This window comes from Miniopterus natalensis, chromosome 3, assembly GCF_054644295.1.
Source record: "Miniopterus natalensis isolate mMinNat1 chromosome 3, mMinNat1.hap1, whole genome shotgun sequence".
Lineage (NCBI taxonomy): Eukaryota > Metazoa > Chordata > Mammalia > Chiroptera > Miniopteridae > Miniopterus > Miniopterus natalensis.
In genome coordinates this window covers 83,758,802-83,775,492 of record NC_142083.1, presented here as the reverse complement: position 1 = coordinate 83,775,492, position 16,691 = coordinate 83,758,802, and the positions used below count along the sequence as shown (strand labels likewise).

The 16,691-nt window shown below is 47.2% G+C and overlaps 2 protein-coding genes across 4 annotated transcripts in view; one reads left to right on the top strand and one right to left on the bottom strand.

Moving 5' to 3' along the window:
• Positions 1 to 5,282, top strand: part of BFAR (bifunctional apoptosis regulator) — a 31,523-nt gene extending 26,241 nt beyond the window's left edge. For 2 of the 3 annotated variants that reach the window (XM_016196226.2, XM_016196227.2), the window contains exon 8: positions 407 to 1,723. In XM_016196226.2, coding sequence (XP_016051712.1) covers positions 407 to 599 — 193 coding nt within the window. In that variant the 3' untranslated portion in view covers positions 600 to 1,723. Of the gene's footprint in view, positions 1 to 406; positions 1,724 to 1,746 lie in introns of those variants that run through there. The other variant, XM_016196228.2, reaches the window with a different exon arrangement.
• On the bottom strand, positions 3,750 to 15,829 carry PLA2G10 (phospholipase A2 group X). The gene is made up of 4 exons (XM_087815207.1): positions 15,751 to 15,829; positions 12,199 to 12,349; positions 10,430 to 10,539; positions 3,750 to 3,895 (listed from the first exon to the last, which is right to left on the bottom strand). Exons 1-4 carry the CDS (start codon positions 15,827 to 15,829, stop codon positions 3,750 to 3,752), a joined length of 486 nt encoding a protein of 161 aa, XP_087671333.1.
• Positions 15,830 to 16,691: the final 862 nt, after the last annotated feature.

Sequence of the window (16,691 nt, the reverse complement as noted above, 5' to 3'; positions counted from 1 at the left end):
TTGAGCCCCTGCTTTGCCCCTGGTTTTCTTCCGGGCACTGCAGATCTTTTGGTAAAGAAGACAGTCTGCACTCTGAAAGCCTACAGCCTAGCAGAGAAAATATGTATATTAAATATATACAAATGTGACACAGCAGTGAAGCAGGTGGGATTGGGGCTGAAATGGGGATACCTCACCTGGTGTGGATAGTGCCCTAAGGGAAGCACCCTCTAGACTGCGCCCTGGGAGTTGAAGATGGCTTGGGCAGGCAAAGGTGTGTCTCAGACAATGGGGACAGAACACAAGGTCTTTGCGGTACAGGCAACCTGACTCTGCAATGGGAAACAGCCCAGGGCTGAGCACTTTGGTTTTGTCTGTAGAATTGCCTTCACAATTTCACCTCTCAAATGCTTCTCTTCTTTTCCAGGACTGTGCCTCAGAGGATGTGGAGCCATTTTTGGAAAGTATCAACACAGGGGCTTTTTGTGGCCATGTTCTGGCCCCTCATTCCTCAGTTTGTTTGCAACTGTTTATTTTACTGGGCCCTGTACTTTAACCCAATTATTAACATTGATCTTGTGGTCAAGGAAGTCCGACGACTAGAAACCCAAGTGTTTTGAGTGGCACTGCCCAGGCTCTGAGGGACTCTTCCAGCCTCCCTGACGTCTGAGCTTTGATGCTTAAGTGAAGGGGGGATGGGAGTGGACTTCCTATTTTCTTTCCGTAGTAAACAAGGTGCTGCTTTCTCTGTCAAAGGCTATACCCAGGTCTCCCTCTGCCTGTGTCATTGTGGCAGCAGGGACTGGCACCCCAGAGCTGGGCTGACACAGCAGCAGCACCTCTCACCTGCCGCCTTGCTCACAGGAACCTGGGAGGCCCAGTCCACTATGGCTTGCAAGGACCTAGGGTCCCCAGAGGATGTGGTATGGGTGACGTCATAAGGCTGCCATGTCAGCAGTCCTACTTGCCCTAACCCCAGTGACTGACAAAGGCTCCCAGGGCAAGTTGGAGTCCTGAGACTGAGCCCAACACCAGGCTTGCTGGGGCCAGGCCTCTCCTCTAAGTCAAGTTTAGGAAAATGGAAGATTATGTCATAGGCATAGACAGTTGCGCCTAAAAAATACAGAGGAAAACCAAAACCCAATAGACAATTGTTTTATTGAAGAGTTGCTAAGAGGTTAAAGAGATAAATATCTAAAGGATTCAGTTTAAGACTAGAATGATGGTTAGACTCATCCTGTTTCCAATTTCTAATCAGTGAAAGTTTGGATCCCTTTCTCTGAGTGAGGGGATTGAGTAGGATGTCAGGATATTATCAGATGATAATTCATATCAGGCTGAGCTGCCTCAATGCTACTTAAAATTGTTTTGGCCCTGGCTGGGTGGCTGGGAGTGTCGTCCTGTACACCAGAAGGCTGCAGGTTCAATTCCCAGTCGGGGCTTGTACTGGAGGCAACTGATCAGTGTTTCTCTCACATTGATGCTTCTCTCTCTCTCCCTCTAAAATCAATAAAAAACAAAAATCATATCCTCAGGTGAGGATTTTAAAAATTGTTTTGTTTTGGGGTTTGCTTTGTTTTGTTTTTAAGACTTTAATCTGTAAAATCCAGGATAGTCCTTTTGTTCAATGAAGCATTTTATACATTGACCTCACACTGTAAAATCTTTATCATCTTGTTCTGATGTATAAAACAGCAAGAATAATTACACCAAATGCTGTAATTGTAAATATGAATGAGATGAACTATGCCTCTTATTTCCTTCTAGTGTGAAAACAGCAGGTGTGAAGTGTGATCCATCTGAAGATGGACCCTGCAGAAATAAGCTTGCATCCAAAGGGTTTGTGACTCCATGAACCGTTCATTAATCCTTTGTATTTTGGAAGATTTCACTCAAACTTTGCATCTGAAAGTTTGAAGAAATTACTTGAAATAAAAAGATTTTTTAAGAAGACAAAAATTCTATAGAAAAAAAATTGTTTAGAAAACATGTAGAAAATCTGAATTGTTCAATACAACCTACTAGTCATGCAGAAGTCCCCCTGCCTGATGGGAACATTGAGCCAGGGAGTCACCCTAAGGTACCTTAAGTGAAAGGAGGGAGAATGTTTTCTTCCTGCGTTTGCTCATCAGGCCCCAGGACTGCCTGACTTTACCCGCTCAACACCCAGCCAGAGACACTGACTGACCGCACTGCGGGTTTGGGGACACTGCAGTATTTGCACTTCACTGGTCTCCTGCCTTGAGTGGTTACCATTCTCCTTCCCAGATAAAGAGATGGAGGCTGGGTGGCACTGGTGGCGCTGGACCATGGCTGGACCACAGTTACCAGACCCCTAGTCCAGTGTCCCACACACTCCCCACATCCTGTTACAAAGATGAGTGATACCCACATCTGCTCAGGGGAAAGCAAAGGAGACCTGACCAAGAGCATGTGGGTATGGCTGGACTTTCATTCCTTATTGCCAGCAGCGGGGACAGGCACTTCAGAGCCAGGGCCACAGCTGCCTTTCCTCCCTCTGACCTCAATCGTAGCAGGCTTACATGCGTCAGAAAGGGGTGTCTAATTGATCAGAATAGGAAACACCGCCAGTGTTCTAAAGTGAGCGATTTATAAACTGGTATCTAATATAGCTACTTAAAATGGAGTTCCCAAAGATTTTTTAATGACATGGAGAAAAGTTATGAAAATTGTAAAATAAGTTTCAACTCTTTTTTAAAAAAAGACAGTTTATTGATTTTTAGAGAGGCAGGGAGAGGGGAGCATCAATTGGCTGCCTCCCGCACGCCCCTTAGTGGGGATCAGGCCCACAACCTGGGCATGTGCCCTGACTGGGTATCAAACTGGCAACCTTTTGGTGCAAGGGATAATGCCCTACCAACTGAGCCACACCAGCCAGGACTCAGCTACATTTTTTAAAATTAGAAAATGCCCTGGCCAATTTGGCTCAGTGGTTAGAGTGTCGGCTTGCAGACTGAAGGGTACTGGGTTTGATTCTAGCCAAGGGCACATACCTCGGTTGCAGACTCAATCCCTGGCCCCCATTCGGGGTGCATGCTGGGGGGCAGGGGCAACCAATCAATGTCTCTCACATTGATATTTCTCCCACTCTGAAAAGCAAATCCTAGGGCGAGGATTATAAAATAAAATAAAATTACAGAAAAGACTGATGGACAGCACACTAAAATGCTGAAAGTGGTTATTCTTGTCTGTGGGAGTTCCAGTAATTTTTTTCTCCTTTATATTTCTCTGTATTTGCTCTCTTTTTTAAAAGCAGTAAATATGTAATACTTTTGTAATCAGGAAATAAGTTTTAACCATAAAGGTGGAGTAGGATGGGGAAGAATACTCTTTCTTGAGCTAACAGCTGCTAGACTTGAACTTCACAAGGGCCAGTGTCATGTGGTTGTCTTGTTTATTGCCTCAACCCAGAACCTAGGACAAGGCCAGGCACTTAGCAGGTGTTTGTTCATCAGGAACAGGTTAGAAGACAAGCTCAGCCTTTTCATAACGGTTGAACCTCAGAAATGGTACCAAACCCAATACAGTCATAAACACAGTCATGTTTTTATAAATAGGCATGGGATTTTGACCTTAGTCTAACTGGAAATCCAACAGACTCCAGCCCCAAGTTCGGGGACAGAGAGAACAAACACAGGTTGCAGCTTTTAACACTTTAACTCAATTCCCCTCGGAATGTGAACTTAATATGGCTGCTGTTAGTGAAAAGGCGTTTTATTTCCTTGTGCAAAAGAACATTCCAAGTCAAACTAGTCATCACACTTGAGTGAGTCCTGCCCACATAAGAAACGTGGATAGAAGAGGTACTTTAAATGGTACTCAGTTTTGGCTAAGCAGTAAGCAATCTCCTGGTCACACTTGCACAAGAGTTCTTGACATTTGTCCTCTGTTGGTCCTAGAAGAAATGGGAAACCTGAGGTTAGAGCACAGACTTGCAGAGACTTGAGGATAAACATGAGGGAAGGCAGTAATGCTGTTGGCAGGAGGGGCCATCAAATGCATCTTTGTGACACCTGACGGTACACGTGATTTCCATCTTCTGGGCAGCACCAGGAGGGAGGTGATGTTGGCCGCATTTTGCAGAAAAGGGAATTGAAGTTGTCAGAGAAGTGTTTTCAGATGCTGAGTCCAAAGTCCATTTGGCCTTTTGGCTTCTCAATGTGCCTTTAGACATCACTTGATCTTTCTTAGGCTTTTTTCTCAGGTGCAATGCGGGGATACTAATAGTACCTATTTCTAAGGGCAGTTGGGAGAATGGGGGTACAGGAGGCACTCTGTAGGCTGAAGCTGACCTCAAGCTGCCAGCTAATCTATAAAGATTTCTTCAAATGCACACGTTCCTTAGAGAGGCTAGCAAGGGGAAGCCTGAGAGTCAGAAAGTCCATCAGCTTCTCTCTTGAGGCAACACCCACAAGAGCCTGGCCACACCAGGAGGGGACACAATTATGAGTGAAGGTGTTGAGCAGGGGGCCCACACCCTCTGGCAACCGTCTTTCCAGGCCCTGTTGTGTTGGTCTATATGACTGCACACAGGATTGTCCAAACTCAGGCCTATGGCAGCTAAAAGATTATTGCTTTAAATCTCATTTTTAATTTATTTTTATTTTTTTATTATTTTTAAATATATCTTTATTGATTTCAGAGAGAGGAAAGGCGAGGGAGAGAGAGAGATAGAAACATCAATGATGAGAGAGTCATTGATCGAGCCCGCAACCCAAGGCGACCCTGATCGCCTGGATCCTAGGCCGATGCTCAACTGCTGAGCCACACCTGGCCGGGCTAAATCTCATTTTTTAATAGTAAGTCAATTATTAAATAAATATATTAAATGGTATTAAATTACATTAAATAAATTCTGTCACTGCCATAAATGGAAAACCAAAATTTTATACCATAAATATAAGAAACTGATTAAACAAAAATAACCAGTGAGATCAAGTTTTAATATCAAAGTCTAGTTAAATGCTGTTGCCTACCTGAAGGCTGTAACCCCCCAAATTGGGGTGCTTGGTTTTAAAAAAAGGGAGATAAGCAGTGTAAGAGAGGTTTAACCTCTCTAGTAGTCAACCATCACACACTTGACACTTCCTTCTTGTGTAATTGGAAAAATTAACAGGGCTGAAAGGGAAATTCTCACTTAAATTCATCTATTAAGCTTCCCACACTCTGGGAAACAGTTGGGAGGGAGAGCAAGACACAAACTCCAAACCTGTGTTTAAACACTGCAAATTCCTCTGGTTATAATTCAAGAAAATGAATAATAAAAAGTCTGGATGATGGGAGCTAACGTTTATTGTGCAATTAGTTATGCGGAGCCATACACTGGGCAAAGGGCTCTATGGTCCCCATCTCATCCAGTACTCAGGGTGGTGCCACTGGCACCCCAATCTTACAGAAAAGAAATCTAGGAACGGGAGAGGAGAGCAGGCCCCCAGCCCAGTCCTGCCCAATGTTCGGACTCAAAGGGAATGAGATGGCAATCCTGGGGATGTGCCTGCCTTTGCAATTCATGTTTATACAAGAGGATTTTAAATAGTTTTAAAATTGATTTTGGAGAGAGGGAGGGAGGGAGGAAAAAACACAATTGTTCACTTACTCATGCATTCATTGGTTGAGTCTGTATGTGCCCTGACTGGGGATCGAACCCACAACCTTGGCGTATCGGGACAACACTCAAACCAACTGAGCTACCCTGGCCAGTGCCTAATAGAGTCTTAACAATGTAGGAAACATGCTTAAAAGAAGAAGAAGGGGTACAAAGCATACTGCTATATTAAAAAACTATATATATGCGCTAGGAAAAGACGAACACCAGAAGGTTTACCAAACAGCTGTCTGTATGGTGTATACGGGAGTTGTATTCCCATAAAACTTGTACATTTTGTAATCCAAACTTTTCTACTTTGAGCCATATGATGCTATCATCATGGAAAAAGCAATATCAACAAAATTTGAAGAGTAGCTATTCCAAGGTTTATTTATGATATCTGTTAGATTTAAAATATACTGCTCAGTGGCAGTGCCAAAAGGAGGTGGCGTGTGGGGGCTTTCGTGAACTTCCCCCTCCATAACCTTAACCCCAGCCCCTCTACAAATAAACACAACTTACATTTTTAAATGCCCTTCCCATGTAAATAAATTCTCTAGCACCCTTCAGGCTGGGGGCAGCCCTTCCTACATATTAATTCTAGAGGTGCCTCAAATATGCTATTTGACCCAACAATTCTAGGATTCAATGTTACAAAAACTCTCACACGAGTTCACAAAGATTTATAAACAGCCATGGTCGTGCAATTACATTCAGCAGCTGACGGGGACTTGATCAGAATAAAACACATCCACGCCAGAGACCAGTTGTTTTCAGCCATACATGGTTTGACAATGTGTAAAATTTGGTAACAGAACCAGCCAATGCAGGAGTGAGCCCTTCTGCCTGTAAATTTTTCGCGGGCTGCTGCACAAGAGACATGGGCACCCTCGGAGCAGTGTGACCTGATGGGGTAGGGGCTCCTGAGGAAGAAGCCATGGAAGCTCCAGGGTGGCACTGTTCCCACAGAGCTGGCTAGAGGCCAGCTGGGACTGGGACAGGGTGACTGGGACAAATACGCCAGCTAGCTCCTCTCCCTTCACCCATCCATCGGCAAGTCCTGCAGTGCCACCTTCCAGCCCAATATGCCCAGAAGCCAGCCCCATCCACCACATCTACTGCCACCACCTGCCCAAGCCACCATTCACCAAGACCACTCCAGCAGCCTCATAACCAGTGCCTGGCTTCCACCTTTGCTCCCTCCAAGGTAAGGACCCCGCAGTAGCCTGAGTGGTTCAGTTTCAATGCAAATCAGACCATGTCTCTCCTCTGCTCAAAACCCTCCCTGGCTCCCCATCTCTCTCGGAGGAAAGCCTCCCACACGCTGTGGAATCTGTTCTCCACCCCTGACATAATCCTAAATGACCCTGCCCTACCCTCGCCGTCCTTGCGCTCCTCAGACCACCCAGACATTTATTCCTACCAGCTCGTCACGTGGCTCCCTCATTCCCCAAATCTCTGCTTCAGTGGCATCTTATCAGTGAGAGCTTCTTGGACACCTGACCATTCAATATAAAAGAATAACCCCACCCTGCATCCTTGCTTTTGTTATTGAGGAAAAATTCCCATAACAAAATTTACCATTTGAAAGTGCACAAGTCTGTGGGATTTAGTAAATTCACAATGTTGTGTAACCATCCCCTCCAAAACATTTCTACCACCCAAAAAAGACCTTGTTTGGCATCTTCCAAAACATTTCTATCACCCAAAAGAGACCTTGTACACATTAAGATGTTGCTCCCCATTACCCTTCTCCTGAGTCCCTGTCAACCACTAATCAGCTTTCTGTCCCTGTAGATTTGCCTACTCTGGATATTTCATATACTTGGAACCACACAGTAAGTGACCTTTTGTGTCTGGCTTCTTTCACTTAGCACCACATTTTCAAGGTTCATCCATGTTGTCAGGTATAGTACTTCACCTGCTTTATTTTCCAACACAGCGGTTATAAAAGCAGTTGGCACAGACACAATTTCCTGCTCTCCTCCTATTAAACTTCTCTTCTTAACTAAAACCTAGCATGGAGGCTGGCACAGAGTAGATTCTCACTAATACTTCCTGGGAGAATATAGAAAAGCCATACATCATTTCCAATTCTCACACAAACACAGCATCTAAGTTTCATTATTCCCATTTTGAGGACGTGTAAAGTGAGGCTCAAAGGGATTCAGTAACTTGTCAAGGCCACAGAGCTGGGGGGGTGGACCACGACTCCTGCCCGGGATCTCCTGACCCAGCGCCTGTACCTCCCTTGTGTTCCTACCCCCTTCTCTGAACAAGAAAGATTCTTCCTTTCTTTTTGACCCCCCTCAGGATATTTTTTCCATTGCTTTTCAGAGAGAGTGGAAGGGGAAGAGGGAGAGAGAAACATCGATGTGAGAGACACACATCAATTGGTTGCCTCCCGCATACAACCCGACTCATACCGAGGATCGAGCCTGCAACTGAGGTACGTGCCATTGGCCGAAATTGAACCCAGGACCCTTAAATCCGTGGGTCGACTCTCCAACCATTGAGCCAAACCTGCTAGGGCGAGAAAGATTCTTTTAAAAGCAAGTCTTGGTCTCACTGCTCCACAGCCTCAGGAACCCAGCAGCATCATGCTATTCAAGAATAATAAAAACTTAAAAAGAAAAATAGCTCCTAAGGGTTAAGTTTAAAATAAAGGCCTGCCAGTAAATATTATTATAGGCTTAAAATTTTTTAAATATATTTAAGTCAGGCCCATAAATGGAAAATGGGCCACACCTGTAATTAAATAAACAACTATGTTCAGAATATCTCCAAACAGAATAAGAGAATATTTTTAGTCAAAAATGCATAATAGATATTTTGGTTCCCTTCGTTTGGCTCAGGGAGGGCAGTTCTGTAAACAGGCACAGACTCCACCAATAAACTCCACTTTCACATGGTTAGGGGCAAGCTGAAGGGAAGAAGGGGAAGATCTTTAACAGATTTCCAACTCAAGGCCCATTTCACCTCCTCCCCACCAACACCGGAAGGGGGCAGTTTGGATACAGGGAATGTGCCCAGGAGTAGGCACATCACCACCATGTTAGGCAACTCACTTCTTTCCTGGGCTTCAGTTTCCCCAACTCTAAATGAGAGGGCTGTAAGAGATGATGTCTGGGGCACTTTTGGTCCTAAACATTAATATTATGTCTCAATATTAAGTCAGCTTTGCTCTTATGCCAGCTCCTAAGTCATATGGAGTAGCTATGGCTGAGGATCTGTGCATATCCTTCTAGTAACTCTTAGGATTGCCTCCTTTCCTCCAGAACAGACCACGCTGCAGAAGCTAGGGCTTTAGTGGAAAGTTGCACCAGAACCTCAGTTCTCTTTAGTGGGAGGTAGTGCAGTCAGAGAGAGGTTCAGATCAGGATGAGGGAGGGAGGAGAGAAGATGGGAGAGAGAAATAACCTGTCCAATCTGTTTATCACATTATAAACCCTTTTTTCAAATCTGCAACACCCATCTTCAAGATAAGGAAACTGAGGTCAGAGAGGTCATCCATCTAGGGCCAAGAGATTTTCAACAAGGGAAAAAAGAGTCTCTTCAACAAACAGTACTGGGACAACTGGATAGCCCCATGGAAAAGAATGAAGTTGGACCCCGATGACATACCATATACAAAAATTAACTCAAAGTGGATCAATGACCTAAATGTAAAAATTCAAATGATAAAACTATTAGAAGGAAACAGGACGTAAGCCTTCATTACCTTGGATCTTGCAATGGATTCTTAGATAGGACACTAAAGATGTGATCAAGAAAAGACAAAATAGAAAAATTGGGCTTTATCAAAATTACAACTTTTGTACATAAAAACATTATCAAGAAAATGAAAAGATAACTTATGGAATGGGAGAAAATATTTGTAAATTGTGCATCTGATAAGGGTACAGTACCCAGAATAGGTAAAAGACTCTTATAATTCAACAACAAAAAAGACAACCCAATAAAAAATGAGCAAAAGACTTGAATAAACATTTCCCCAAAGATATAAAAGTGACCAAAGAGCACATGAAAAGATGCTCAAAGTCATCAGGGAAAAGCAAATCAAAACCACAACGAGATACACTGATCACCCCCACTGATAAATTCCATCCATCGGAAGGTAATCTGTTCATCCATCACCCATCCACATTTTTATTTTATTTTGTTTTGATGCATGTCAAAGTAATTTGCAGAGATCACATCAGGCTGTATAGTCCTTTTCTTTTTAACTTTTAATTCACAAGTAATTCATGAAGAAATGCTCTTTGTAAAAAATGGCAACATTATAGAGAACGGGAAATTGCCTTCTACCATCACTCCCTTCAGCCTGATTCTGTCCCTAGAGGTGACCACAGCCATCCTCAGTTTGGAGCGTATCCTTACATTTCTCTGAGCTTTGCAAATGTCTACATGTAGCTATGGAAAGCAGTATGGTACTATTTGCAAGCTTTCTTTTTAACACAATGGTGCTTTATTGAACATGCCATTCGGCAGTTTGCTTGTTCGCTCAGCATCTTTCCATGTCAGCATATGGTTCCGCCTTATCCTTTCTCCAGGCTGCAGAGTCTTCTACAGTAAGGATACATCATGGGTTTACATACCCAGGCCCCATCTGATGGACATTTAGGTAGTTTATATCTGGTGTCATTTCTGTCTTTTCCAGTTTTTGACAAGACAGAAAAGAAATGGGTGTGCTTATTTTTTAAGTGCTCAGGATTAAAGACCACTTACATTCGATCAGTCCAAAGGGTGGTCTACGGGGAGTTGGAAGCAGTGGTAAGTCATTACGAGCAGGATGCCTCGGGACTCTTGGGGAGGTTGGAGTGGGTGTTGCTGGGGACTCACCACATTCAATGCGCTGATCGATGCACTTCCAGGAATAGGACTCCAGCTTGGCCCTGCAGCCAGCCTCCAACTTGGCATGTCGGTAGCAGCAGTCATGACGATGACAGCACCTGTGGATGGCAGACAGGCAGACCATCAGGTGGGTGGAGGCAGGGCTGCTCTCCTGGCCATCTTCCCATGCCAGGACTATGGGTGAGCATCTTTTGATCCAAACTTTGTCCCTGAGAATCCTATCTTGGGAAATAATTCTACTGACCCCAGTGTGTCCTGCACTGGCCCCATCCCTAGCCATGCTCGAGCCAGGCCCCTGCCTGCTTCACTCTCTGAGTCTCTGAGCTCCAGCAGAAATGGTCTCCCCTCTGTTGCTAGAACAAGCCTGCCTCCCACCTTTGTCCTCTGTGTGGGACAACTGCATGCCGATGCTTCCTCTTTTAGGTCTCAGCCTAAGCACCAGCCCCCATTCCCAGAGTGTTATCAGGTGCCCTACCTCCCAGCTATGAGGGTTTCCTTGTTACACCCTCTCCTAAAACCAGGTTCCTTCCCTTCAGGGCAGGTTTATAACAAGATCCCCATTAGAGAGAAGATTAGCATCTGTCCTCCTCACTGACCAGAACTCTAAGATGTGGGACCATTTCTGTCTTATTCCTCACAGTGTCACCAGCATTCAGCCCAGGGACTACCACATAATAGGATTTCAATAATAATAATAATTTACTGTTGAAAAAATTCCCTGAGGAACACCCACAAATGTCCCTAAACCTGCCCGTTATTCATTCACTGGTATTATCTCCATCCAGTCACCATCCCCACTCTGTGTTGAGTCTTCAGCTGAGTCTGGCAGTGACAGATCAGCCAGATTCTGCTCTGCCCTCAAGAAACTCCTAGTCTGGTGGGGGAGGCAGACAAGCCACCAGGTGCCACATGCATAGTGAGAAGTGCTGAGATGTGGGGTAAGGAAAGGGGATTCTGGAAGGCAGAGGAGATGCCATGCCCAGCTGGGCTTCAAGAAAGGCTTCCTAGAGGGGGTAATGCTTGATCTGCATCTGGAAGATGTACAGGAACTGGACAGCCAGAGTGTGGGAGGGCATGGCCAGCAGCAGGAGCCTTGAAGGTGCAAGGCTGAGTAAAGACTTGTTAATGACAATCACATCCTCCAAGCTAGGGAAGAGACAGTCAAATTCTGTCCTCTGTCACCAGCTAGCTGTGTGGAAACAGATGAATGGCTGCACCTCTCTGAGTCTCGGGGCCCTCGTCCATAAAACAGGGACAGCCATTGTGCCTGTTTACAAGGCTGGCCATGAGGGTAAATGAGAAGTCATGGAAAGATAAGTCCGCAGCCTTGCACAGAACAGGCACTTCTCACATGGTAGCAGAGTGCAGCAATTAGGGCCATGAACTCAGTAAGACTGCTGGGGTTCACGTCCCAGCCCCTACCCCCTACTCTCTATGTGATGCCAGACAAGTTATTTAATCTTTCTGTGCCTCAGTTTCCTCATTTCTGAAATGGGACTGTTGTGAGGACTCAAAGGGATTCTCAGAACAGTTCCTGGTACACTTTAAGTCTGCTCAACTTCGTTATTTTTTTTTCCAGCCAAAGTAATCATCCCATAGCCAGTGAGGGATGCAGCTGGAATCAAGATTTGGCCTCATTGGTGATGCTACCCAGGAGACCCTCTGCCTGCAAGGTAGTACCATGTGCTATTTCTTCATAGGTCTTAACTACCCCAGAGGGTGGGATACCTTCTAGCCTGGCCCAAGCATGAACTCACCGGTCAATGTCATCCAGGGGCTGGCCATGGCCACCCAGTCCACAATAGCAGCCATAGCTAATATAGACCAGGGGGTTGCGGGGGCCAACACAGTCTATGGTCTTTGCCAGTTCTACGAGACCACGTCGATGCACATGTGACTTCAAGGAGGCTAGGGGGAAAACAAAGGTTAAAGGTTGAAGGTTAGGTTTTCCCTGGCCCTGGGGAAGGTCACTGGCCTGAGAAGAGCCTGGATGACTGCCTGGGTTTGAATCCTGCTCCTCCTACTTCCTAGCTAAGTGATCTTGAACAACTTATTCAAGCTCTTTGTGCCTTGTTTTCCTCATCTATAAAATAGGGGGATAAGTGTACCTCAATTCATAGAATTAAATGAGATCAGCCAGGCCGGCGTCGCTCAGTGGTTGAGCATCCACCTATGAACCAGGCGGTCACAGTCAAGGCACATGCCTGGGATGTGGGCTTGATCTCCAATATGGGGCATGCAGGAGGCAGCCAATCAATGACTCTCTCTCATCATTGATGTTTCTCTCTCTCCATCTTTCTGAAATCAATAAAAACATATTAAAAAAAAAAAAAAAAAGAATGAAATGAGATCATGCATGTAAAGCACCTGGAACATAGCAATCTCTAACTATGATTACCAATGTCCTCAAGGCAGCCATGAAAGAGAAAACAAGACACAGAGCCACAGCATCTGAAAGGTCATGCCACTGGGCCTCTTCCTGGAATGCCCTGGTTCCCAATGTCCTACCCTTGTCAATTCCAGGCACACTCAGAGTCCAAGTTGTGCATAAAATGTCTGTCCTGGCCTGGCCGGGCGTGGCTCAGCGGTTGAGCGTTGACCTGGGATCCAGGCGATCGGGGTTCGATTCCCAGTCAGGGCACATGCCCGGTTGCAGGCTCGATCAATGACTCTCTCATCATTGATGTTTCTATCTCTCTCTCCCTCTCCCTTCCTCTCTCTGAAATCAGTAAAGATACATTTAAAAAAAAAAGAAAAAGCCTGTCCTGTAATGAGCACTGGACATCAAAGATGAGCTAAACAGGGTCCCTGCCACCAAGGAGGGATCCTTTGTGAGGGCTTCCCTGGTTCTCCCCACCACCACCACCACCACTTAATCAAGACTCTGGTTCAGGGCCCTTTACATTTCCTCTTATTTTCACTGCCCAGGCACAGCTTCCTCCCACAGAGGGAGGCCCTGTGGCCTGAGCCCAGTCATGGCTCTAACACAGCAGTGCACAGCAGGAGTAATTGGAACCCCTGCCTTTCACAGGTGAGAAAGAGGAGGCCTGGGCAGGAAGGATGACTCCCACAGCCAAGCGGCCAACAAGAACCTGGTTGATTGGGAGCTTTGACCCAGACTTCTTACTCCCAATCCAGTGTTCATTCCTTTTCACCCAATAACAGCAAGGGAAGGAGACCTGCCAGGGTGAAAGAGCAGAGGGGCACCAAGGAAGGGGGGCACTGCTCAGGGCCAGGCATCTGCAAACCTACTGTGACCTGGGCATCAGAGAATCCCAGAGCGACCCCTCCTTATGGTGAGGGTAATGGGTCTACTTGCTGGCGTTTGGTCAAAAACAACAGTCAGAGCAATAGTAGGAGATGCAATCACTTGAACTTCTGCCTGCACCAGGCATCACCTGCTGTCAATGGCATAGCCACCTTGTCTTGTGGGCAGCTGTCATCCCATTTACAGATGGGGAGACTGAGACTAAGGTGAAGCAAAAGGACCCATCCCAGGTCACAGGGCTGGTGAGCCTCAGGGGAGAAGCTCACGCCCAGGCTGCCTGATTCCTGGGAGTCCACTCTCCACTGCTCTGGTACTGCTGATCCAGAGACCTATGGATTGCCTTTGATCATCACGTCTCTTTTGTCTTTTTACCTAGAACAAGTTTTTATTATACTGACTTTTTTGAAGAGTACAGACCAGAATTAAATCCAATTTTGTTTTTTCTCAGAGGAGAAAGTAGCGTATTCATGTGGGGGAATACAGATGAGTTAAATACAAAAAAAAATGTAAGAAAACAAGTTTAGAGTTAAAAGCTTCGCCTTCCTTTCTGGATGACCAGTCCTCGCTCTCCCAGGACTTGCCGAGTGCTGCTCCCAGCTGCCCACACCTCTGCCTGAACCTCCCAGGGCTCCCACCACCTTCCAGAGAAAGTTCAGGGGCCTCACTGCAGCCCAGAGGCCCTGCAGGAGCTTCCCCCGCCCCAGTGTCCTCTCTCAATGCCTATCACATAGATCCTGCTCATCATTTCCTGTTCCTCCAGTTACAGTTCCCATCACATATATCCTGCGCTGCAAGTGCCCTCACCCCATCCTCACACAGCTCACCTGTCACCTCCTCAAATCTACCTCACCCTCAGATGACCACAGGGGCCCTGTCACACTATGTTGCTATCTGCTTATGGGAGAGACCCCTCAGCCTGGGAGCTCTTTGAGGGCAGATCTCTGCCACAGGCAGCTCCAGATCCCCTGGCATGCAGTGGGCTTCCATAAAAGGTCCCTTGACCTCTGGATCCACCAAGCCCCAGTCTAAGCATATATGACAGGGCCCCAGGCTTAGCTCTGTACCCCACAGCCGTCCCAGAGGTCCCCCACCCTGACTTAACCACACTCTGGCATCTTAGGGTCCTGGTTACAGCCCTATGGAGAACCCAGGCATGGGGCAGACGCCCAGCACTGGGTTTGGAAACAAGGAAAACACTTCCTCCAGGCCAGCTTAGGTGGGGCAGGTCACTCTGGGGTCTGTTTGCTCTGTCTGCCCACGGCAGCCTCACTGGAGTGCCAAGGCTGTCCAGGCTTCCTATCTTCCTGTAGGCCTGAGTGTGTGTGTGTTTCTTGGGATATCTTTGCTTGTGTCTGTGTGTGTGAGCCTGTCCATGAGCCCTATACCTAAGTGCCCAGGTGAGGCTGGGGGTGTGTGTGTGTATAGCGTGGTGTCTGTATATTTCCCTGTGAGTGTGTATGCCTGTGCAACCCAGAAATGGGCAGTCTCTGAGGGAACCTCACCAAGGGTGGTGCCTAGGGATGGGTAAGAAGGCAACCTTATCTTCTTCCTCGACCCCAGGTAGGGCTGGGTCCCTTCTTCCCCGGCTCCTCCCAGCCTCTGGTGACCCTTGGTAGTCCCACCTCAGACCCCAGGGACAGGTAAACAGTTCACAGGACCCCAGGCCAGGTGGATGGGGAGGGTCTGGTCGCTGAAGAGGGTTACAGTGAGCGGAATGGGGTGTCTGGGGAGGATACTGAGCCCCTGGGGAAGGGTTGGGCTAGTTTTGGGTCCCTGGGAGGAGTGAATGAGTGGAAGCTCTTGGGGAGGGCTGGGGGACAAGGCTCTTGCAAACCTGGTAAGAAATGTGTCAGTGAGCCAGAGAAAGGAGGGCTTGGGGCTGTAGGGCTCCTGGGACCTTGGGAAGGGCTGGTGAGTTGGAGTTCTTGCAGAGGGGTGGGGAGCAGGGCTCCCGGGCCCCACCCTGGCCCCTGCCCCAGAGAGGGGGCTGAAGGAGTCCCAGGAACTCCTCGGTCCTGCGAGGGGCGCGTTCCTCACTCACCTCCGCTGGGCAGGAGTCCGGGTACCAGTAGCAGCAGCAGCGGCAGCATTACTGGCTGGCACAGGGGCAGCTGACCCATAGGATGGTGGCAGGTATGGGACGATGTGGGGATCTGGCGGACCAGTGTGGTCACCTAATCCGGGCCGAACCCCCTCCCCCAGCCCCGCCCCGTTCCGCCCCTGCCCTCACCTTACCGCAGGCCCGGGAGGAGCCCGGCAAGGGCAGGCCCCTGGGGCAGCCGGAGAAGCCCCTCCCGGGCCTCCGCACCTTGGTCAAGGAATGGGCGCTCGAGGCCACGAGAGAGAACCCAGGAGAGACAATCCAGCCCAGGAAGTCTGGGATTAGGGTTTGGGGAGAATTAAGGAGGAAAGGAGTTTAGCACAGGTCGAGTCAGGGAGTAAATGCTCAAAAGGGTGCTCTGTTAATACTATTACCTGCAGCCCCCTCCCAGCCCTCACCTGGGCATCAAAAAGAAGACAACTTGGAGGAGGGGGAGAGACTGACATTATTTTAAACACTTTAAATGCAGGAAACTTGGTGCTCATGATACCTCTTGAAATGAGCTCTCTGCACCCGCACCCTCACCACCACCAGTAGGGAAACTGAAGGGGTCAAGGATTTGCCCAAGGTCACAGTGGGTTCTGGTGGAGACAGAGCTGAACTGGTGCAGGAGGGGAGCGAGCCCAACACCCCACACCCTTTCTGTCTCAGGCTTCTCATCTGGTCAAGGGTAATAAAGCCTCCCCCAAGCGACATGTGAGGCGGTGAAGACAGACACAGTAGGTGCTCAGCATTGTAAGGTGACAATTGTGGCACACATCTGTTCCCCTTTGTCCCTACCCAGTGCCATCAATTTATGTTGATTTCTAGTCATAACTCCTTCTGAGAGTGGAAACCTAGATTTCTCCCATCTCCACGGCCAAGCTCTAGTAAAAATAATG